Raw genomic sequence first — 24601 nt, forward strand, 5'->3', positions numbered from 1 at the left:
CCGCTGTTTTTAGAAGCGCTCAGACAGTTTTCTCACAAGGAATGTGGGCAGGTACCTCACTCTCAACATGAGTTATTGGTACCGTGACCGAGATGACCTGTATCCTACATTTTTAGACTTTTTAAAACCGTTTGACCGTTCTGATCGTCAATCCTGAGGGGCCTGGTGCTGCAGAACAGGTGGCGTGCAGTGGATAAAGTTTCAAGCCTCTGGGCTCTTCTGTCGTCGTGTGGAAAATAAACTTTTGTGGAGCAATCTTTGTCACTTAGTGTTATGGGCATTGTGGATTTAGTTCCCAATGTGAACTCTGTTAGATTCAATGGCCTTTTGTTAAGTTTCCCAGGGCAGTGATTTACAATTACGGGTCGTGGGAGTGCCACAAGTCGTCGAGGGGTCTGTTGGGGACTCATCTGTTTAAAAAGCAAGTTTTACAACGTGCAGACTTTTGTAAAGTCCCACAACAAAAGAAACTATAGAAAGAAGAAAACCCTGCTCATAGAATGAAACAATTTTATGTTAATTGTTGTTCTGCACATATATTTGACCCACAAAAAGTTGAATTAAGGTAGACAAGTTTCATCTCTATGAAGGGCTCTTGCAGATGAAAAAAGTAGAATAATTAGCATTGTGCTTGGTTCCAGCGTGTACATTTAAAACTCCCTTCTTACTTTCATTCTCATGCAGGAGAGGAGGTCAGAGCAGAGTTTTTCATGGAGGAGCTGAACAACGGTGTGAAGCTCTGCCAGCTTATTGGCGTGCTGCAGACTAAGATCGCCCAGAGCTGCCCCTCAGCGCTCTGCAAGGTGAGTCAGACAGCAGAGATGAAAATAGCTCGGACGCTCGTCCAAAGGGCAGCTTTCATGCTCACACACGGGGATGTTGGGTGAGAGCTCTGCAGGTCACAGTATGGACAAATCTCTCACTAAATTAATATGCTGGGTATGAAGTATTCCTCTCCTATATATGTGGTGTCCTTTGTTACAAAATGTTACAGTTCAGTTTTCTGTTAAAGCGTAAGAGCTGGAGGAGGTGGACTTTTGCCACTTTTTGCAGTTTTTAATTCTGTTGCATGTCTGTCCATTTAATATTTTGATACAATCTGGTATTTTTTAAAATTCACTTTTATAAAATAAGATGCCACAATGTCATGATAAATTATACATGGATATTTCCAGATGCCTGCTGTGTAGACAGGCAGAACTTTACTAATGATGAACTGTGTCAATACAGGATTTGATAAGTATTATTGATCAGCCACACAGGCTGATTAAGAAACTCTGCACACATGTCTGTGATTTTTAAAAAATTTTTTTTTATTTTTTACATGATGCATTTTTCATCCAAAGCCATCATTCTGCACCCCACTTAGCTTTCATCAAATCACACACTGACACTCTCACATCAAACTGACTAAAGCCTTGATAGTAACCGTTTGCACTATTCATTACACTACTAAAAACACACTTTAATATCTTACCTTAAAACTTCTTCCTCACGCATTTCTGTGCAAACTGTCCACCACTTTTTAAAATCCAGGGCTCTGACTAAAACACTAGATGCTAGAGCTAACAGAGAGGTTTCCTTCATGGGGAGGTAAATTATTTCCCATGCATTACATTAGCGAGTTATACACTTTAAAAGCACAAAAACAACTTATCCTGTTCTAATTGCGTTCTAGAGTAAATGTTTTTAAATCTTCTTACTTGACTACATGTCCACACTCAGGTTCATGATGATGATTCATAAAGACTTTATTTTTCCTGACAGCTGTTCCCCACAAGGAAGGTTGCATGTAAGCGGGACGCCTCTCCAGGTTCCTTCTTTGCCCGCGACAACACCGCCAACTTCCTGGCCTGGTGTCGACACATCGGTGTGGAGGAGACCTACCTATTTGAGTCAGAGGGCCTCGGTAAGAGCTGCAGCAGATATTACCAAAACTATTCTAAAGTAAACACATCATTTCTTTCTTTGATTTTCATTCTTCTAGATGCACAAAACCACTCTTCCTCTGTAAACTGTTATTTGTAAGGTCTTTTTTTAAAGGGACTTTTTCTTTTTTGCATTGGATTCTGAACATCTGAACTTTGGGTTTTTGGAAACAAGAACAGTTTGTTTTTGGTCGATTTGTCCTGACAACCCTCTCCTGGTTATATAGTCATGAATCTGTGCTGTTACTGCAGGAACACATAGTAACTCATTAAATTGTCACTGGTGATACTCTGACAAAGTTTGATAGTTTGTCACAATCCTACCTCTCAAATAACCCGAAAAAAAATTCCAACTGATTGTGATAGTAGCTCCTGCAGAGTCGAAGGAAGGTAAAATTCTACTTATCCAAGCAAGCAGAACCGAGCAGGATGTTTTGAAAAAGAATGTCATCTTCGTCATGTGGTAAATGTTTTATTCCAGGGAATCTAAGTGCAAGAAACGTCCCAAGTAACTGCAGTAGTAGTCTTACACTAGTCAGGTCATGATTTTGAAGTAGAATTTTTTTTTAAATGGTATCATGATGAGTTCTCCTGCAAGTACTTGGCTACTGTCACCATATTGAATCTCTGGAACTTATACATATTGGGAAAAATATCCTCCTTTTTTCCTTTCTTGAGCTGTCATTTCTTTACAGAGCATGGCCAGAAATCAGGCTAAAAGGAGGTTTAGACCAAGAAAAAATAGGAGAAGTGTGTGCTGTCCTGTGCAAGATCAAACTGATACTGAAGGACTTTTTTTTACATTTTTACCTGGACAACACACACACTTAGACATCTAATCTATGCATATAATTAAACTAAACTCTAAAGTGTAGTGATGGGGTGAGAACAAGGAACGATGCAGATAACTTCAGCCCCGCCTGTATCATTGATGACTCAGGAATCTGACACTTTGAGCTGATATGGAGGATGTTGAGAGTGTAAAACAGACTGGACCTCGGCCATAAGCGCATAATAACTTTGCAGAGCTGAAGAGCTGAATCTGTTGTTTAAGCCTTACTTCTTAATGGTTTAATAGGATCTGTCGTGGAGAGCAATCACCCTGAGTACTCTGTATGGGGGATCACTTCATTACAAGTAATGGCTCTCCAAAGAAACGGATTGGGGTGATTAAGAAAGAAAGCTGACCAAAGGAGTGCAGCACACCTGCTGTTTCAACAATGACAGAGATTCTCTTATTCTTTCATATCTTTTTTGTTTTGTTAATGACCTCCAGTGCCTTTTAAAGTTTTGCTCTTCAGTCCAAACCTTTGTTCTCTTCTGCTTGACTCACCCAACATCCCCTCAGGGAATAATTAACTTTACATTATGTGCTCATAATGTCACATTTTCAAACATGGATTTAGTCATAGATCATCCTTGCCATCCTGTTCTGCCCTCTATACACTGTCTAAAGACTCAGAGAGCAGAAATGGCAGCTGCTTCTTCACATTATTTTACGTAAAAGTCAGGCTGTTAATTTGCGACTGCTGTTGTGTTTTGTTCCTCAGTGCTGCACAAGGAGCCTCGGCAGGTTTGTCTCTGTCTGCTGGAGATCGGCCGCATCGTCTCCAAGTAAGTCTCCCAAGAAGCAGCTTCTGCTTTCAACAACTAGGCAACAGTTCAACATTGATGATGCACCTGTTAACAATGCATGTTTGTCAGGTACGGTGTGGATCCTCCTGTGCTGGTGAAGCTGGAGAAGGAGATCGAGCTGGAGGAGACTCTGCTGATGACGGAGGAGCCGCCTCCGGCCGTCAAAACCTTCAGCGTGTGCTGCCAGCACGGCGGCCTCTACCAGCCGGGGGTGAGTTCTGACTGACAGCTTGAACGTATGAACAGGAAACAAGCGCCACACGGGTTTTAAACAGGTAGAACATGAAACTTTCCACCTGGAGGCAAGAAGCGTGGCACAAGAATGGCTCTCCTCTTCTTTTGCCGGTCAAATTACTGCCCTCAAACACTTGTCACTCATACTGGTGAGCTGTCGTGTAGCCTCAGTCCAGATGATGGTGTTCACTGCTGGCCACACACGGACAGGCGATAAATTCATACGCGGTCTCGTGTTCCTCCCCATCATGCCCCCACTTCAAAGAAGTAAAGCAGCTGATCACGTTAGCGTTGAACATGTGCGACCCAGTTGAAGCCGAGCCAAGATGGCGGCAGGCAGCGGCTCTTGCCGCTTCACTGGCGCCCCACAGGGTACATGACGCATCACAGCCGACCACGTGACGCTCCCATGGCGTCCTGTGACTCGCTGTCACACGTGACCCTTAGGCTACAGATATGTGGCATCATACAGCCAAAAGAGCACACAGAGACAAACTTTCTGTTCATGCACCAGTGTGAATACTCCATCTTTTCCTCCATCAGCTCAACACTTCGTGAATCATCTGTGATGGACAGTGTCAGTGTTGGGTGGGTTTATAACCAGGTCTAGCTTAGTGGGTAAAACAAAGCACTAACACTGTCAGTTGGGGGTTTTCTTCCAAAAGGACTCAGATATGCTAAAAATAACTGCACTCACTGAAGTGGAAGGCCTTTTAGATAAAAGCATCTAGCAACTAGTATATTTATTCCCACATGTGTCGGCCCTTATACGTTCAAGTAGCAGCAAATAAGCAGCTTGCAGCAAATGCTGTCAATATGAGTTATTTCACTCTCACGTGTCATCTTCACCTTGTCAGTTGTATCTCATATTGTACATTTAAACAACAAACCATGTGACTGATTCAGCGGGTGTAATTACATTATTGCTCACATATGCAGCCACCTGAGGGTGACACTAAATTATCTTCTAAATATAAAATGTTAGTCTAGATATGCTAACACGATCATATTACTGCTTTCAAAGAGTCCTTATGCTCCTCTATTGTCCCTTTCCCGCGTCTAGGAGCACGGCATGGACGACCCGCCCTGCAACTGTTCTAACAGAGTCTCCATTGAGTACCTGTCTGAGGGCCGCTACAGACTGGGAGACAAGACCATCTTTATTCGGGTGAGAGCTCTGAACACACTCTCTGCAGTGGTAGTAGACTGAAGTGTTGGATCACTTCACACAAGTGATCCAGATTAAATTGTCCCGTTCAGAAGTAGCAGAATGAGTGAAAGGTCAGTATTAGTGTATTGTAGAAATAAGTCTCGACTCTTTGTTGACTGGTGAAAACAAAAAGAGAACTTTTCTCAGACCAAGTAGAAGTACAAGTTATTTGCATACTGTGTAACTAAACTGCAACAGCCAATATGTCTAATGTTAAAACTTTAAGTACTTCATTACATCTGTTTAAATTGGTATTAGTTCAACCCTGCATGCAACTAAATCCTGTGTTCATATCCTATTAAAGTACATAGTACACATTCTGGCAACACAGGCTGCTTCCAGTGTGTGACCTGGAAAAGATGTGCAGCAGTCCTCACTGCATCACCGGATGCTGTGATTGGCCACATATAAGCTCGTTACCCAATAGCAGCGGATTGTTTTAGACGATTACATCATAATTACACTGCTGTCCATGGTGCCAGGACTCAGGACAGACGATTATAGCTCTGCAGCAGCTATTTTAAGGGACTTCGAGGAATTTGTCCAGATGTCCAGAAAGATTTGTTTCATTTAAAGAAATGTTACACTAAACTTTAATGACCAGAGGAGGAAATTGACTTACCAAATGTTTTTTTTTTTTTTTTTAATCTGTCAGATGCTTCATGGTAAACATGTGATGGTGCGTGTGGGTGGCGGCTGGGACACGCTGCGTGGCTTCCTGATGAAATACGACCCGCTGCGAGTGCTGCAGTTCACCACTCTGGAGCAGAAGATCCTGGCTTTTCAGAAAGGCCCCCCCGGCCTGGGAGGTCACCATGGCGCTGGAGCTCCACCTCCTCCTCCCGACATGGACCCCCTCGCCGCTGTCAACAACCTCATCTCCTCCTCTGCCTCTTCTTCCTCCTCCACTTCATCATCTTCCTCTTCCTCCGGCTCAGCCTGTAAGCCGTTGCCTGTGGCAGCTGCCAGCCAGTCGTGTCGGTCCTACGCCGCCTCTCCAGCCTGCACGCCCACGTTGCCCAGGAAGGGGGCCGCCGCAGCGCCCAAGAAGAACCTCCAGATGACATCGTCCTCCCCCAGGAAGCCCACCCAGCTGCCCCTGTCCATCACCACCAAAGGCTCCTCCTCTCTGCCTGCTACGCCTGTGGGAAGCTCCTCAAGACAGTCTCCCAGCCCGGGGAGTCAGGGTGTGCATGTCCAACGCCGAGCTGTGACCCCATCAGCAGCTCCATCACCTGCTCCTGCAGATCCGAGCCCTGCCCCCAAGCCGAAGCTCAGACTGTCACCCCGCGGGGCCGCCCCTCAGCCCAGGAGCCCCGTCTGCCCCGAGCCGTCTTCCAAATGTCCCAAACCCTCCAGCCCCTGCAGCTCCCCCACCGCTGCCTCCGTGCCTCGCCCCGTCACTGCACCAGTACGGGCACCCACCTCTAAAGATTCCCGACCCCCAACGGGCGCCAGCCAGCGCTCTCGCCTTGCACAGCGCCGTCCCGGTTCCCCAGCCTCACGCCTCCGTCTAGAGGCGGCTAGGCGGGTGCGTACGGCAACACGGCCCGCAGCCATGCCAACTCCAAGAGCAGCGACGCCAACTCCACAAGCCCGGACACCCAACCCCAGCTCACGGACAGCCTCCCCAGCACTGCCAAAACCCGCCTGCTCCCTGCCCAAGAGCAAAGAAGCCACAGCCAAAGCTAAGGGGCCCGCCCCGACCAAGGCAGCTCCCGCCCCTCCACGAGGTACCACTGTCCCCGGGCGGGTCCCAGGGGGCAACACAGGCCCTCCTGCCGCCAGCAAAGCCAATCAGAAAACACCAGCCACAGCACAGAGGGCGGGGCGGAAGCAAGCAGCCACAACTAACCCCATCAACGGGAAGTCCACTCTAAAACCTGAAGCAACTGCAGCGCAAGCCCTGGCCCCGCAGAAAACCAGCCCCAACGTCAAAGCTGTTAAGACCGAGATCAGCGTCAGTAAGAAGATCCCACAATGCAAGAGCAAAAGTGAGGACCCCTACTTCGAAATGAACAGCAGAAGAAGGCAGAGGACGTAACGGAGGCCGAGGCCAAAATCCAGCAGGCTGGTAGCACACAGCTTCTTATCACAAACCAGCACTTGTTGGAGCTCAGACTCTTCAGATATATAAATATTGTCACTAATCCTCATCAGAATGCTTCTCATTTTGACCTTTTTGTGTCTGAAAATGTATTTTTGTTTGTTGAATTTTGTATATTATTTAATAGTCTTTTATTTTTAAATCCAAAAGGGTCAAAGATGTCATGTTTTGTATGTTTTCGTCTTTGTGATGAATTAATGGTCTTTTTTTTTTTTTGAGAGGTCAGCTCCACGTACCTACCTTATTAACACTAAAACTTGCACAATGTTTACATTTTCACCTTGGTTACATGTACAGCCGTTACAGTGTAAAATAATTAGTCAGAACAAAGGATAGAATTTTTGTAGAAATCATGTCGAAACACTAACCTCAAAGCTTTTTTTTTTTAGCTTTTAACAGCCATGATTTAGTAAAAACGCACTTAGGTGAACATTTGCAGGAAAAAGATGAGTTTTTTTTGTTGTTGACGTGGGAAAGCAGCTTGTGTGCCCTGTTTTCTCCAACAGGTTACCAAAGTTGGATCATTTTTGACGGTCAGTGAGACAACTGGAACACAAATCATGGTTTCTGGTTTATTTTTTTTGTCTCCAGTGAGAACATAGTTTCCACTGGCGGATGGTCAGATAGATATTTTTTGTGTCTGAATTTGTATAAATGATATCTAGTCGGAGGGTTTTTCTCGATGGCGCCGTACAAAACGCCAACAGGAAGGATTCTTTCAGTCGTGTGCCTTCATCAGAAATCTGTCTGAGCGGCATTAGAATGTATTAGTTGATATTTTTTTTTGAGGGGGGGGGGGGTGAATGGTTTTTATTGATGAAAATTGCACAGTGTGTACGAGAACTCATGACTTTGGTTTGACGGTGAAAAGCCTGAGTCGTAGATGAACTACTGATCAAACGCCTCTTATCTTTTACCAGAAAACACTCAAAGGTCCTCCAGCGGCCGAAATCATTATAGAGCAGAATCTACTTGTTTTTATATGGTTTCTAATTTTTTTTTGTGTATTAAAATTCTAGTTTTCTATGTGGTGTTTGTGTATGTGTGTGTGTGTGTGTGTGTATATACAGTGTGTATATATTATATTATATATATTATCAGTGAGGCTTTTTTCTTGTTTGGCACTTTACAGAAACCTCTGTGTTTGTCACAATTTGAATGTTGATCCTGTTGATTGTGTCTCTCGTTCCAGCTACCTTTTTTGTCATTTTGATTAATAAATGGACAATTGTTTTAAAAATGAGCTTTATTATGTTTCCTGTGTCTTATTTAATATGTTTTCCTGTTTGCACGTTGTTGTTGTTTTTCTCTCTAAAGCTTCTGAAGTGCTTATAATATTCTGACTGTAAAAAACAAAACAGTTAAAGCAACACAGGTGATTAATATTATTAATAACTACAGATGAAATGCTGTTGCTACTGTTTAATTGGCTGCAGCAGGAGGACAAAACGGTGAATGAAGGAAACAATATATTTTAAGGCCTTGAGAAACACATTTTAAAACGGCTATAATAGGGCTCTGTTAAACCTTCTGTATGCTACCTGCCTGAAACCAAACAGCTACCGGCTAGCTGGTGAAGCATTTAACAGCTAAAGAGTCAAATATGTCTTTCAGGAGATGATAGAGACCAAGACAAAGCTAAAAGAAGTCATATTGGATTTATTTTCATTATAATAAAATGACTTTATAAATCAATGTTTTGTTTACAGCTTGTTTCTGCTGCTGAGTGACAAAAAAGACACAAAATTAATAATTAAAGGTTTAACATTAACTTATTAGTAACACTTGAGCTTCCCTACGATGACAGCAAAATGTCTGCTGTGAAAAAGGCGTATTGACCTGATACATGCATGGTATTAACGTCTCCCTCACTCTCATGTCGGCTTAGTTACACCTGTTGGACTGAGATAAATTACACCTTTATCACACTTATTAGTGCATTTGAGTCTGGTGACTTTACATAAATTCCAGCAACCTGAGCAGAAGTCTAATTAGCCAAAGTAAACAAAAACACCCGTGTAAAATGAAAATAAACTACAGTTTATTTGATTGTGTTTATCTCTCGTCATCCATCTGTCTTCTCTCTGCTGTGTTTTTGCTTCTTTTGTCTTCTTGTTTTAACTTTATCTTATCTTCACATTCATTTTGTCTTGCTTTTATTTGGCCTTCTGAGTATCCTGCTTTTGCTTTGTCCATCAAAGCACTTTGTAAACTGTTTTTAAAGGTGCTATATGAATGCAATTATTATTATTATTATTATTATTATTATTATTATTATTATTATTATTATTACAGGCTGACCTGGAGTATGTAGAAGTGAACATCATGACCATTTTTTTAAAAGTTGTCCAAAAGTCATCTGCTGTGCTGTGCTGCCCTCTAGTGGCTCTAATGAAACACTGCATCAGGGTTCAGTTGTGATTTACAGTGTATTGGATTATAAATAGAGATATAACATAAATAGAGATGTGTTGCTATTTAAAGTTTAAAATGTTATCTACACTTCCCTAATTCTCTTAACTTTCTTCTAACAAATAACACCTTTTTTTCAAATGGATACAACTGTTGCTAAAAGTTTTATTTCCCCCCCCGAATTACAGTTTTTTCTTCCTCTGTTGATATAGTCATTGTATATTCTGACTTTGCGTCTGCAAATAAACACTTTTCCATACTTTATATTTATGTTTGGTTCATGCAGCACAGCAGAGATCCAGAGGAGGAATGTCAGTTTAACTGGATTCAGCTGTTAACTGTGTAACTAATTAGTTTACTGAGGACCAGAGCCAATTAGTTTACAGTCATACAAGACATAACTGGACACTGAACTTCACAGCAAACTGCAGTGACCATGTGCATCACAGGTTACAGGTGTAAGACTTAATTTCTCAGGGGAAAAAAAACACATACTTTCCACTTCTATAGCTTGTCACGACCCAGCTCAAAGGAAGTACAAAATGTGAAAACCACACATGACTCTATGTTTTAAACTAAAATCCTGCCCAAATCTTACATATTACACTTTGAAATTAAATGAAGTATGCAGTCAGATCATCAGTAATGTGTGAGACTGACTGCTGAGGCACCTGCTGTATATACATGTGAGCCCAGCAGCCATCACAAGCTGTAGTTTGATGTTTTTGCTCTTTGGTTTTAAAGTGATACAACTTCATTCATTGAATGTTAACATCAATTGAAATGTTTGCTTTTTATCAACATTATTTTGCTGTGGAGCATCTTTGAGTAAACCTCTTTTTTACTATTGTAAATACAGCAAACCTGAGGAAAGAACAGCAGGAAGCTTTCACCTGTAGGCTTTTATTAAATAACAAAACATGTTAAATTACAAATTACAGTTGATCTCATATGTCAAACATGTGTCTGAATATTGTTTTGGATAAAAAAAAATTAGAAAAAAACAAAACAGTCATGAGACCAGAAAGTTCAGCTGAGTAGCTTAATAAAATACTGACAGACATTTACAGGCTTAAAGACCAAGTCGAAGGTTTCATCAGTCGTCTCGGTGCATCGTAGTCTAAAACCCTGAGAGAAGTCATGGCACATGGGCGACAAAGGTTAACAATCAATCAGCACCATGACAGCCAGAAGAATTCAATATATTAAAATCCAGTGTGAGAATGACTGAACTAAGTGGTTTAGTCACTTTATGAACACACAAGTAAGCAGGAGGTTAAAACATCAGTTTTTAAAGAACAAACAGAAAGATGCAGAAACACTGTTTGTTCTTATTTTGTGTGAAGGATAAATTGTTAAAATTGTGCGATGTTGTGTTCATTGACTTTGTCAGTTTTTGCTTTTTGGTTTGTGAACTGCATCTTCAGTTTACTGACCTCATGACCCCGATATCACTGATGGCTGAACCTTGAACGTAAAAAAAGGATAAATGGCACATTTGGACTTAAACATAAAATCATTTGTCTTGTAAATTTTAAACCCAGTTTAAGATACACTGTATTTCATCTGTTAAACATCTGGCCTGTCTGTTTGTGACTTAGTGCAAACAGAGAAATGTGCAGAAGAGAAAAACATCATGAAGCATTCACAGCTACATTTTAGTTATTATAAAACAATTGAAGACAATCTGATGTCACTATTTCAGACGTTTTTAGTTCTTCTTGACCTGTTTCATTGATTGTTAAATATAATTGAAGTGTTTAATACAAGTGGCATTAGTTGTCAGGAGGAAATAAATGGTTCCAGTCTCTGTACAAAACCTTTAAAAAAATTGAAATCCACCTGAAGAGTGTCAGTGATATAATCCTCCTTGCTGTCGTTTCTGATGCTTTTATTCTGAGTTCCTGCACCAGACACGAGGAGCAACATTCCTCCTGATCACCACAAATCACTCTGGTTTCCTCGATACGTGGCAGTCTGAGGCTACACAGGTCAAAAATGCATCACAGTGATCCTTCCCGCTCTGGTTCAGACTGAAGAACCTTTAGAGGGAGACGGCGAGGGCGTCAAGGGTTTACAGGAGGAGAGGTGTGTGTTCTCCTGCCGACTCCGCCCGCATGGTGAGCTGCCGCGCTCTGGCCAGGAGGCGGTTGGGCAGCGAGGGGAAGTGGTGGCTCGGGTCTAGGACGTTGGTCTTGCGGCGCTCCCGTTCCTGCAGCCACATGAGGTACGGGCTGGGCGGGAAGAACGGCCGCGTTCGCTCGCGGTAGAGCTGCAGGACGATGCCGCAGACGCCGAGCACCACCCACACTGTGATCATGACGTAGTCTGGGCGAGAAGAGGAACACATGAAGACATTTTCAGGAGAATTTAATACTTCAACTGATATTTTGGTCTGTTTGCTTTCAGTTCTGCATTTTACAACAGAACAGTCGTTAACTCACCAAAGGTTTGGAACGGCACGTCGGTGAACGCTGCGCTGAAGTTGTTGTTGAGGAAGCGTTTGAGGATGTTGAGGGAGATGTAGGACAAGCTGGTGTAAACGTAGGCGTTAATAGCCAGAATCACAGCGTAAGCACCAACAACACCGCATGTGGTGATGTTTCCCTGATATGACAGAAACACAGGAAACATCACTGTTACTCTGATTAAATGAAAAACACATTTATTTATTATTTCTTTAAAAACACGACTAAAAGCTGGAATATTGGCATGATGCAGGGAAATACTTCTGGATAAAATGATTTTTTTGTGTGTGTGTGTTTTTGTCAGTTATGTCATGTTGTTTATACTTAAGAAGAGTGTTTCTACTTTATTTTGCTTTCTTGTGCTTTTCTCTGGGTTCGATGTGCTTTCTTTCTTTCTTTAATTTTGTCTGTTTGCCTTGTTTTGTCCAAATTGGTCAAAAGTTATCGTGTGTGTGTCACAGCGTCGTTCTTGATACGACCACTAGATGTCGCCAAAGTAATCAACTTTCAAATCTTTAACATGTGGGTGCAAGTGTTAAATCTGTTACCTCTCTGGGCCAACGCACGAAAAAGAGCGGTACGATGATCATGATGGAGCAGAACGTCACCCAGAAAACCACGTCTGAACGCCTGAACACTTCCAGGTCACCTGAAGAAGAACCACAACACACACACAAACATTTACATATTATATATACCAGCATTTTACCACGAGGGAGACTTTTTCCTCTTCGCCTTGTTTCCTAAAAGTGTGTTTTCATACCGAGAGGAGTGAACAGGACAGTGGAGGCGATGAGGAAGCCGAGCATCAGGCCGACCACCACGACGCAGGCCATGACCGATCCGAAACGCCACCAGCTCATCACCAGGAGGACCCCGCCCACCACGCCGATCAACGCCGACACAGCCAGGCGGACTGCAGACAAGACACACACATACAGATATTTATTGTCAGTCCATCCACTCACACACACACACACAAACACACGTGAGATGGATTGTAGTGTCTTTTTTGATACTTTTAGGGGCACAAAAGTTAGAAATCTAGTGGTTGTAGTCATGTGAAAGTGGAAAACAACTTACTGTCATAGTTCAGATCTGTGGTCCTTGTAATCAGCACAAAGAAGAAAAATGCTGCAAAGCTAAATCCCATGCAGAACAACTCTGCAGAGAGTGACAGAAGAGAAGAAAAAGAATGAAAAGAAACACACAGGATTACAATACAACTCAGCTACAGAAGCAGCACGCACACACACACATATCCTGGCCCGATCACTGTGCACAAACATCACTAATGCTCCTGTAAATTCGGCAGCTGGAACTGGATGAGAACCACATGCTCCAGCATAAAGACTTTTCTTGAGAGGCAGACATACTGTATCGTATCTTCTGACTCTGCCACACCGACAGACTGATCACAAACTGCAGAGCCAGATCACAGTCATGGGTTCAGTTTGGAACAAATACATTTGTGCATCACATGTGAGGGAGACCACATGAGAGGCAGGACGCCGCCAGAGCAGGAGAGCTTTGTGAAATTTATTTGACATCTTCTATACAATATACAGTAATTACAAATGGAAACCAAATGGCATTACGTTAAATAATAGTGTTCACCACAACAGAGCTTGAAGTTTCTAGGACGCCCGTACTGTCAATGGTGATGTTTACTTGTCTTCTGTTACTTTAAATTCACAAACATGTCTTATGTCTGATGTTATTCCAGATCACCAGATGTCTTCAACCACACAAAGACGTCAAACTACTCACCGCATTTGAAGAATCGGTGCCCAAAGAAGCAGACAAACAGGCCTGCCAGCCCAGCAATGGTGAAAAAAACCTTTGTTGAAGTCTTTCCTGAAAATTAAGAAAAGATCACTATAAATAATTAACTACATTCAAAACAAAGAAGGTCAAACCTTCTCTCATAGTGCACCTTTAATAAGCTCCCTGCGATTTTTGAGGTAATAAGACACACACAGAAACAACATGAAACACATTCTTTACAACAAGAAAAGATATAATAAAGCAGTAAGATGATGGAGCTCACCAAGTGTTTGACAGCCGTCCAGAGTGGAGGTAAAGCTGCAGGCGTATGTGTGGACGGGGATGTAGGAGGCCGAGGTGTTTAACAGCGGGTCTCTGACGATGACTGAGAAGATGACGCCCTGGCCGGGGATGGAGTTGAACACCGCCATGGTCATATCTGCTGATGACAGCGTCATGACCTGCAGGGAGAGAGACCAAGATGTTTCAATGTTTAACTTTATTAATATCTTGCAGCTAAACATCAATCAGCACTTTCTCCTTCACTCCACCGCCACCACCAACAGATACAGTTTTATCAATCCTATCCTATGTTCATTCATTTTTATGCTGCCCACCCGTTTGCCGTTCTCCATCAGGCCCTGGATTTCCGCCATGGCCTGAATGCCACTGAACAGGCTGCGCTCTGATAGGTCGTTCTCAGGCAGGAAGTACTGGTAGACGTCGTACTGCAGCCGCCAGCGTGTGTTGCTTTCAGTGGAGGTGTCGCAGGCTGGAGGAGATTCACCCCTGACAAGAGAGCACAGTTTTTCCAACTTTAAGTTAAAAAAAAAAAAAAAAAGATCCAATGATCCATCTCTAAACAGGGAAACTTAATCATATTCATGTCTGAATGTCATTTCACTGGTACACCAAAGAGAGAGTGAGTGGGTGAGCATGAGGAAACAACTAAAACTGAAACTTGATATGGTATTTATGTAATGTCCTACTTAGTAAGTCTGTGGTTTATCAGAGTGTGAACTACAATTGTGGTTTAAACACTGACAACTAGAGAAACCTGTGGAAACAGTCTTATATAAATGAGATGCATTCAGTAGACCTGCATCCACTGACCTCCTGTCTGCTGAATCACTGGGCCTGACACTCTATCATGACGTTTTGCTGTTAGGATCACCTTCTTGTTTGTCACATGTGCCTTTACACTGCACTAATGTGCACGGTTTTAAGCAGTTAGAATACATAATGGATAATACTCGACAAGGTGTAAGTTCAAGGACTGAAGTTGGATGTTATGGAGGCTTAGAACCACCTGACCCTTTAAAAGTTGCGTGTTTACCATGAAGATTGAACGAGATGTTAAGATTCCTCCGTTCTGGTGTTTATTTCTTTATTCCAGAGATGTTTGTGGTAAACAGCCACAAACTGCCTGGTTCCTAAAATTTAGTCAACCAATATATCTACTTTACTGTTTTGCTCTAAATTAAATTATGCAAGATAAGTGCCAACATCATTCAGAATGCAATGATGTGTAAAATAAAGAGAGCAGGACTTAATGCTTTATATGTTGTTTCCTGCGACACCGTCTTCTACAGTCTGTTTTCATTTTTCCAGCTGAAAGTAGTTCTTTCATTTCCTTTCTACACTGCATTCAGGGACTGCAGTAGTGAAGCACACTAATACTTAACAGGTCTTTTAGTGTGTTTTGTGTTCATGAAAAGTGACAAAACCACCGTGTAACGAGGCAGCACGTACAACAGCAGCTCAGTCTGGTAGGTGTGGTCATCGAGTGGACTCAACTGATAATAAACGACAGCAGTCAGACACGTCGAACCAGTCGAGTTTTAAACACGTCGACTGAAGCGTTACTAACGGCAGCTGGAGACGGTTGACAAAGCCTCTAGTATTTGTCCGGACCGACGTTGGTAAAGAGCTGAAAACAACATTAATGCTGCATTATACGCATTGCTGTTTAGGATTCCCAAAAAGTGCACACAAAAAAAAGCGCGACAGTGTCTGACAACCAGTAATTCAGCCGGTGGAGAATAAGCGGCATTCATGGGGCAGTGGGCTCTTCTGTCTCCACGTGGCTACGAAGGAACAATATCTCTGTATATTTCTTGTAAGCTAAACCACAACAGCGACTGGGATACAGAACTGAAACCTACCAGTAAACATGCTGAAAGCTGCTCTTCCTTAAAAGCGGTAACCACTCAAATAAACAACACTTCTCTGGAATTTAAATCAGTGTAGCCTGTGCTTATACAAGGGTCAAGTAATGAGACCACAGGGAGTGATTTAACAAGTGAATGAGTCCACTATCTATATCCAGGATGGCTTTGTGACACAATAAGACATTCTTGAGAAAATGAAGTGAATACTATCAGTTAAAGCGGAGGAAGAGAAGGAGGAGGAGCTGTGAGAAAGAGATAGAGAGAGAGAGAGCATGAGATCATATCAAAGTAAATAAACAGTGAGGCGGATGGACGACGGGTCCTGGCAGATGTGACTTGTGAACAGAATTATTGCTGCCAAGAGCTGAGCAGGCTGAACAGGAAGTAGAGCAGACGATACCCGTCTGTGAGGCGTTACCTTTCATATCCTAAGTTTGCTGGTGCGAAGCGGATGGTGGTGTCATAAAGGTTGTAGTGGAGATAAACGTTCGGGTCGATGTCCAGGTTAAACTCTATGTTACAAGCTCCGGGCACCGGGTCTAAGACAGAGAAGATGAAGATGCATTTTATTAGACTTTATATCAGGCGTGTGGGGCTGACAGAAGACAAAAAAAAACCACTTGTGGCTTGGTGGCATCCTGCCGTGTCAGGATGACTTGTTGCAAGAGTGTTTCAACACAAAAGGGTAGGCGTACGAGCGACCACGCAAAATCAGGATCAGTGTTCACTCGTGGCTCACATGAGCTTCCTCAAGTCACAAAATATATTGAGACATTTCAGCTTGTTGCCCATTCTTTGATTTTTTTTTTGTTGTTGTTGCATGAAACAGTAATGTGTAGCTTCCTTGTTCTTGTGCAAAATCTGAGTTGAGTGAAACAAATCAGGTCAGAGCAGGAACATGAGTGTGCAAAAGGAGAGTTTACCCGTGCTGGAGTATGGGAGGATGACACCGGTGCCTGCGACGGTCTCGTCATCAGGAGAGAACAGGAACAAGGAGAGGGAGGTCTGGCTCGGCTGGAGAGTCGACAGGAGGCCCGAGTCCACCGCCGTCAGAGAGCGACCCGTGCCGGGTATCTGAAGCGAGCAGGAAAAACATTTTATAAGCAGATGCGCACAAAACAAATATACAATGTGACCAAAAACACCTCAAATAATCTTTTAAAAATCTCTTGCAATCCGGTACGTTTAGGAGTAAAAGCGATTGTGGATGAGAATCCTTTCACAGCACTGACTGACAAGAATATTTCCTCCTCTGAAAACATCACAACAGTTGTTTCTTTGTCTCACAGATGACCGTGTTATTAACTTCCACGGCCCTCACTGACGATTAGGATTCACTGCGGTTTACATCTACTATGACAGTGACATTTTTTAAACGGCTGAACTTGTGATGAGGTTAACGCGACCCTGCTCTGGTGACCAAAAGGTCGACAGAAATGTTTGTGTGTGTGTTTGGAGGGTGTCCTGGAGTCAGCCCCCCCCACATGCCTGGAATTTCTTTTCAAGCAAATTCTATTAGTTACTGACCGACTCATGCGATGAAATTGAAATGTATTCTTTTCATTGGCAGAGCAGCTCAGACAGGTTCAAATAAGTTCAGATAGATCGACTTCAAAGGAGAAGTCTGCTGATCTTCTGTGTCTGTCTTATTGCCCACAAATCCCAAAACTAACAATGAATTGATCCTACTGACAAGTTTTGTCTGTGTATCCAAAGTCTAAAAATACTCACTTTAAATAATCATTTGTGTCTCACGTGGTTTTTCCACAAGAAAAGTTCAGTTAACTGGTTAAAAATCCTTAAAATGACATCTACTCCTTCCTCCTCTAAGTCAAGCACTAATTCAACCAAGTGTGTGTTGTTGACAGCTGAACTGGTGAAGTCCTGCTTCACATGAACTCGTTGGCTGACAACAACAGGATGTGTTTTACTGAGTGACAGAGATGATCAAGACGCGGGTCTCAGTTGACAACATGTAAAAAGTGCCACAAGTTTTTACCTCAGTGCAGCACGTGTTGATGTTATAGAGGCGGATTTAGCCGAGAGGTTGTTGTTGTTTTAGCTCCACCATAGTGCATCTGTCAGGAGTATCACAACCATGCAAATATCTTATTAACATGAACACCCGATCTGACCTACACACACTGATTGATGGGTCGTCTTGCTTTGCGTAACATCATCACATGATGCTTTTTTTCCACCAGATGATGGAAAGATTTGGGAGATGGGAGGGTGAAATACTTTACTGAAATGAGAAGATATCACATTTAGAATTTAGAGAACAAACACGACATGGTGACACAAACAGTAAAGGGTGAACGTCGTCTCCTGCATATTTTCAGCGAGAAAATGCTGAATTACTGTTGTGTGACGAGCCTGGCAGCATCTGAGCTCTGTGCCCACATAGTATGACTCTCAGTCCCGCTGCTTATACAATAACTCCTTTGTATGAATCTAGTCTTGTTTAGACGGTGATACAGCATTCGATCCGGTTTGAATTTATCTAATGCGCCACACAGGCAGTGCGACATCACATATAGCAGTTACATCATTACAACCACAACTGTGTAAAGGATCTGCAGCTTTACATATATGTACATATATAGAAACACACACAACAATGAGTCAAACTAGTGTACTGTACGTTCATGAATAATTTTCACATGCTTTATAAATACAGACAGTGATGAGTTTTGTACTAGTGGTGAAATAACCAGAAGAAGAAATAATCACTACGGCTGATACAAGAAATAACAACATAAAAAAAGGATCTTGCGGTGTGAGTGAAAGTGAGAGTAATAAAAATACAAACAGGAAATTAGCGACAGAAAGATAACAATATATACTGAAGTGTGTGTGTTGGCTCTTTATTAACCTCTGCCTCTTTCATTTTGTGAACACACTTCCTTTTTTTCTCTGTGAATTTCCTTTTTAAATTTGCTAGTTTTGGTGCTTATCTCCTCCATGTCAAGCTTTGACATTCATTTGCGTCACACGGACTTGTCTTTTTTCCAGGGAAGCATATTTTCTGTCACTGAAGGAAACTGAATTTGTTTTATTTTTTCCATGTAAAAAAGCTCGACTAAAATTAGTCCGTCGGGTGCAGCCTGGACCCTAACCGAGCTTCTTTCTCCCCCCATGAGACTTGTGGGACTGACGCCAGAAGGTTTTTCCCCTCAGGGCTGCCCTGTCTGCCGCTCATGACCGCTGGACTGTACATCAGCTGACTGCCGCTTCTCACAGCGGGTCAGACGGCCTTGCTTACAAAGCCTCATTCATTAACCGGAGGTAGATCTGACTGCCTGTTCGCAGCTATGAAGCATACCTACCATTTCACAGTTTAGTTTGCACTTTTACTGCTTCACACGAACACGCCGCTAATAGAATCACTCCATTAAGGACGGTGGTAAAAACTGAAGTAAATGATTAGACATTTGATTTGCTGATTTAGCTAAAAATAATACATCTTAAACATTGAGCATCAATGAGCTTTCATCTTATATTATAGATTTAACTGCCTTCACTACATTTTTAGTGTAACATCAGTGCATTTTACGTAGCGTAAAGATCACAACAGCGCGCGTGATGGAAGTAGTCAAACGAGCCTCGTGTGTTTAATTTCCCCGCGTTAATTAGCTTGATGTAGATTTATGTGAGCCAAAAAAAAAAGTATGTAAATTCTGTCTGTGTGGGTTTTCCCTCTACTGCGCTGGACCCTTCATCTTAGCTGTATGACATCTCAGACTTGATTTTCACGGCGGTGTGTGTTGATGGAAGCTAGTAGCCAACTCGGCAAATGACATCACGGATGTCATCTCACTTTCAGATAAATTAATCCTTATCTACAGATCCTTACTGTGCCGTAGTATCTCATTTCATTAAGCATCTCATTTAATCAGATGCATTATTCAGCAGGAATACATCAAATAAAAGCAGTATCAATAAGTACTGATACAACAACTTACTTTTCCATTTCAAATCCTATAATAACGCATGTTGGGACTTAATATATCTGGTTTATATTTTACAGTGAGCTTAATCTTCTATTCTTATATTTTGTTTTTAATGTCAATCTAATATTTTATAAAATATTCCTCAAGTAGCTTATGATGTTTCTGTTATCTGTATCACATTTTATGACTTCATACAACTTTTTCATTCATCATATCAAACATTAACACATTCTGTTGTAGCTACTCAGTGATTTTATGGTACTTTTCTCATGATATTAGTGAGGGCTGCAGCTAATAATTATTTCCATTATTGATTAATCTGACAATTATTTTCTCTATTGGTTGTTTGGTCTATAAAATGTCAGAGAAGAGTAAAAAAAATCATAATTTCCATCTTTACATCACTAGTTTTGTTTCAGCAATAGTCTGAATATTCTGTTTACAGTCACATAAAACAAAGAAAAGAATCAAATCCTCACATTTGAGAGGCTTAAAATAAGGAATGTTTGGTATTTTTGCTAGAAAAAAAAATACTTTAACTATTAAATCTTCTGTTAATTCTGTCTGTGCGTCTTGTTCAGTTGCTCCCCAGATAACAAGGTGAAATGTGTCCGCCAGTTGTTTTTCACAGGCGCTGCTGTGCTAGTCAAAGCTGAAAAAGCGTAGGTGGAATATTCATAACCCACCAACATCAGCATTGACACACATACCACCACCACGTCCGTACTGGCTGTTGCTGCCACTTTACCGCCATGAAACTCCGTCTCAAACTGTGAGGCAGACCAACACCTTCTTACCGTGGTGTAGGAGAGCGTAGCGTTGCGGTGCTGCGTGTGGAACTGCAGAGTGACAAAAGCGACGTCTGAGGGGATCCTGGAAACCACCACCTGCACCGTCTCGTTCTGGGAGACGCTCACGTTCTGGAAGGTTCCCGGCAGGAAGATCACCCGGTCTGCCACAGAGAGGGAAAAGTCAGATTTATTCCCGTAAATCCATACATTTTTAAGCCAACAATCAATATCTTTAATATAATTTAATTGCTGCTGTGCATACACTGTATTCATGTTACCATTTCCCATTAATGGACAAGCATGTGTGAGTGTTTAGACCATGATGGGACACTATAAGGTGAAGTAGCAACTATTCAATCCTAGAAAATCATCTGGATAGTCAAGTAGTTGGTTAATATTGACTTATATGTAGCAATGCAAACATATAAAATAAAACTTTACATGATCAAATATGCACTACTGCTCGAAATCGTCTCAGAAAATGTCACAAAAACATACAAATGGATAAAAGAGACAAAGATAATTCACTTTGAAGTCCGGTTTTCTGCATCTTTGCTCTGCACGAAGCCTCCACCACATCAGAGACTGATGACTGATATCTGATAATGTAATAATTAAAAACCCATATCCACCCGATACACCAGCAAACATCAAAACATCTGACTGAAGATTATCTTGCATGAGAAAAGCACATGGAAAGATTAAACAGTGAAAGCAGAGCAGACAAGTAAAGTCAAATGTAAAAGTGATTTTTGAATGAATGATGAATTTAATCAGAGGAGAACAAAGACCTCACTGCTCACCGCCTGTTATGACTTTACTGTACTACCTTCCTCCTAATCTTTCAGTTTTCCTCTTGATGTCTCTCTCTCTCTCTCTCTCTCACATGATTTTGCATGACCACTGTCACACCGTTACTCAGCCTGTGGACGTACACGATATTAAATTAAAAAGGAATTAAGTTTGTTTTCCCGTCTCGGTTCATCTCAGTTACTTTGGGGATGAACAACGGTTGATTGTTGCCGGACACAAGGCGACATACAGTATTCTGTAAATACTCTGACATCACAGATAGCGGCTTTGCCAGTTGGTATTAAGCCAAAGAGGCGACCAAAAACCAGGTCAGTAGAACAAAAAAAAAAAAAGTTGAATGAAGAAGTGCTCTCTGTGTTTGGTGCTGACATACTGAAACATACCGCCACCATTAGCAACTGTTCATTCGAGATGTTTCTTGTTTGTAATATATTTGTCAGTTCTATCTTCAACTTCAATCTGCACGACCTTTGGACTTGTCAGTATCCAACCAATCGTATCCGTCTCTGATCATCTGCTTACGTCAAGGCTGTTTTTCTTCTTCCTTATGATCTTTTCTATTTTGATGAGACGGTAATAATTCATTAACCTCGGATGTATTAAGCGTCGACTGTCTACAGCGTCTGAGCTGGATTGTGCAGAGAAAACACTGACTCTTGATTTGCTTCGCGATACCGTCCGTGACACCGTCCGTGACCGCTTCAACTGATGGTAATAATCTCTCGACGGGATCTGACGAATAAACAAAGAAAGATCTACGCAAAGTAGTTTTAAAAATAACTTCATTCATTTCATGGGAGAAAATGTTTCACTAAGACTGAAACTTTAAGAGAAATCTGGATACTTTCCCACACTGTCATTCAACAAGCATTTAATCCTCACGCTATCAACCCGCCAGCTATTCTTTAACTCGACTTATCGCCGTCTGATCGAACCTTCGTCACTGTTTATCTCTTTTACTGATCGCTGATTGACTTAAGAGCCTCTAAAGTTTGACCAAGAGTTTCCTGATAGATTTTAAAGTTCATCTTTATCAGCAACAAGAGCGACATGACAAACCTATCTGTTCATTTACCATTGCTTGTAACCTAGCAACCTTTAGTTTTTGTGTTTTACATTGTGTCCAAACAGACAAATCTTACAAATATCTGCTATTCTGCATGTATGTATGGTTTTGCTGTATGTTTGTTGATAAGTGAGTCATATCTGTGTCTCTCTTATAAAGAGAGAGAATGTGAAGAATGAGAGCTAATGCGCTGTAGATTTGTTGTTGGTTACACGTGCTGCCTGATCCATACTGACTGTTTACAGGTCAAACTCCAGCTCAGGACTGACCTGCTGCCTTCATTTTTCAGACACGTGAATCAGTGGAGGAAATGTGAACCACAGGAGGCTTGTGTGATGTAGAAACCATAATTCAGTTTATTTTATTGTAAAAAATATACGGAACTCATCTTAAATATGTCAGCCAGTCAGTGTCCTATACCTAAGCACAATCTACTTATTCATTTAACTGTTCAGAGATTTTTTTCTTATTGTTATTGATTTATTATTGTTTATAATTAGTTGAGCACTGTTTTGGATGCCTTTAAGTGACACTAAATTCATTTGCTTCAGTGGAAAGTTTGGTCTTCCATGATAATTTAAATGCTATTTCAGAGGATTTTCCACTAAGACAAAAAGAACATTATGAGTAGAGACGCTGAACACTCAAATTCAAAATAATTTAACACTGACAAACAAACAAACAAACAAACAAAAACAGTGGTTACTTGAGCCTTGATGCTGCAATCTGAATTTCCACATGTTGTCAAACTACAGCAGATAGACGGCGGAGCATCAGTCTGCTTGTTATGTCATATCAGCTCGATGTCTGTCTACCAACGTTTGTTTACCAATCAGAACAAACTCCACTTGCTTTCACTGTCACTATTTCTTACAACAACCACCATCTTGTTTTGGTTTTAATGTGGACGCTGTTAGCTGAACTTTTCTATACAGCTTTTACCAGCTAAATCACTTTTTATTACCCCTTCACATAGAAATGTACACAATAGCTCATGTAATGTTGTAATACTGTAATACATATTAGCAGGACATTGACTAAATATTAACTCAAAATTATGATATAGGAATATTGTGAATACGTTTCTGTGTTAACCCCCATAAAATATCAGTTTAATACAGTGGTTCTCATACTTTTTCACGTCAAGGAGCCTTAAACTGACACAAATTACACCACAGATCCCCATTTGATGAGATTTTTTCCCAGAGTTCCCCATCTGATAAGATTTCTGCTTTTAGATGTTTTATTACAGCAAGTGCATGAAACCATTGAGACCAAAATATTCATAAATTCTGTCACTGTGTTACTTATGGATCGGATTAGAGTGAAAATAAGTGATTCCCCTTTTTGCTGAGGACTCCCTGCAACCCCCTCAAGGACTCCTGAGGGTCCCGGACCCCACTTTGACAACCACTCGTCTAACATGCATTGTAATTGAATTCACTGCACTTGAAGTATGGGGGTTTAAGATATATAAACTGGGCTAAATAAACATTTTTAACTCTGTGAGAGAATGAAATATCTTAAGCCAGCTATAGCTACTCAACACTGACTTACATACAGTATCCAGTACCTTACGAGGCGACCTTCTAAGCATATTCACCTGTTTTAAAGGCTGAGACAGTTAATAGTGTTAGTATGGCTCGGAAGTGAAAGCACGTCAAATCACTTGTAACTCACTTTCCACTTGAGCTTGAACTTCACCCAATTCCAGCAGCAGCAGCAGCAGCAGCAACGGGCACCAAACCCAGCGAGACATTTTCCTCTTTACTGGACAACAAAACGCTTCAAACTGTCGGTCAGTGAAGTCATTTTTAGCCTCGCATTCTCCGGTGTTTGGGTAGTAGTGGTCCCTGCAACCGCAAAAGCGACATGCTTGACTCAAACCGAGAGGTTTACTAAAGCAGATTTCTCCCTCTACCGCTCTAACTACTTAACGAAGCTTCCGCGATAATCACGTAATATCCCGCGATAGTTCCCGCCCACTCTACAGTTCAGGGACGGGTTCACAATTTTTCAAGTCAGAGACTCAATTGAACATTTTTC

The 24601-nt window shown here is 41.7% G+C and overlaps 2 protein-coding genes across 2 annotated transcripts in view; one reads left to right on the forward strand and one right to left on the reverse strand.

Annotated features, from left to right (window-relative positions):
- The window catches only part of gas2l3 (growth arrest-specific 2 like 3), a 28243-nt gene extending 20991 nt beyond the window's left edge, over positions 1-7252 (forward strand). Inside the window, exons 4-9 of the mRNA XM_042403903.1 lie at positions 685-803; positions 1768-1909; positions 3479-3542; positions 3633-3774; positions 4861-4965; positions 5663-7252. Of these exons, the coding sequence (XP_042259837.1) occupies positions 685-803; positions 1768-1909; positions 3479-3542; positions 3633-3774; positions 4861-4965; positions 5663-7051 (1961 nt within the window). The 3' untranslated portion in view covers positions 7052-7252. The remainder of the gene's footprint in view (positions 1-684; positions 804-1767; positions 1910-3478; positions 3543-3632; positions 3775-4860; positions 4966-5662) is intronic.
- Positions 7253-11170: 3918 nt separating this feature from the next.
- Positions 11171-24508, reverse strand: tm7sf3 (transmembrane 7 superfamily member 3). Its single transcript, XM_042403849.1, has 12 exons — positions 24236-24508; positions 20683-20837; positions 16856-17006; positions 16351-16471; positions 14379-14550; positions 14045-14222; positions 13765-13851; positions 13078-13158; positions 12758-12910; positions 12543-12643; positions 11971-12133; positions 11171-11854 (listed from the first exon to the last, which is right to left on the reverse strand). Exons 1-12 carry the CDS (start codon positions 24312-24314, stop codon positions 11601-11603), a joined length of 1695 nt encoding a protein of 564 aa, XP_042259783.1. The 5' UTR covers positions 24315-24508; the 3' UTR covers positions 11171-11600.
- Between the last annotated feature and the right edge of the window lie 93 nt (positions 24509-24601).

Source organism: Thunnus maccoyii, chromosome 23, assembly GCF_910596095.1.
Source record: "Thunnus maccoyii chromosome 23, fThuMac1.1, whole genome shotgun sequence".
In the NCBI taxonomy this organism is placed as follows: domain Eukaryota; kingdom Metazoa; phylum Chordata; class Actinopteri; order Scombriformes; family Scombridae; genus Thunnus; species Thunnus maccoyii.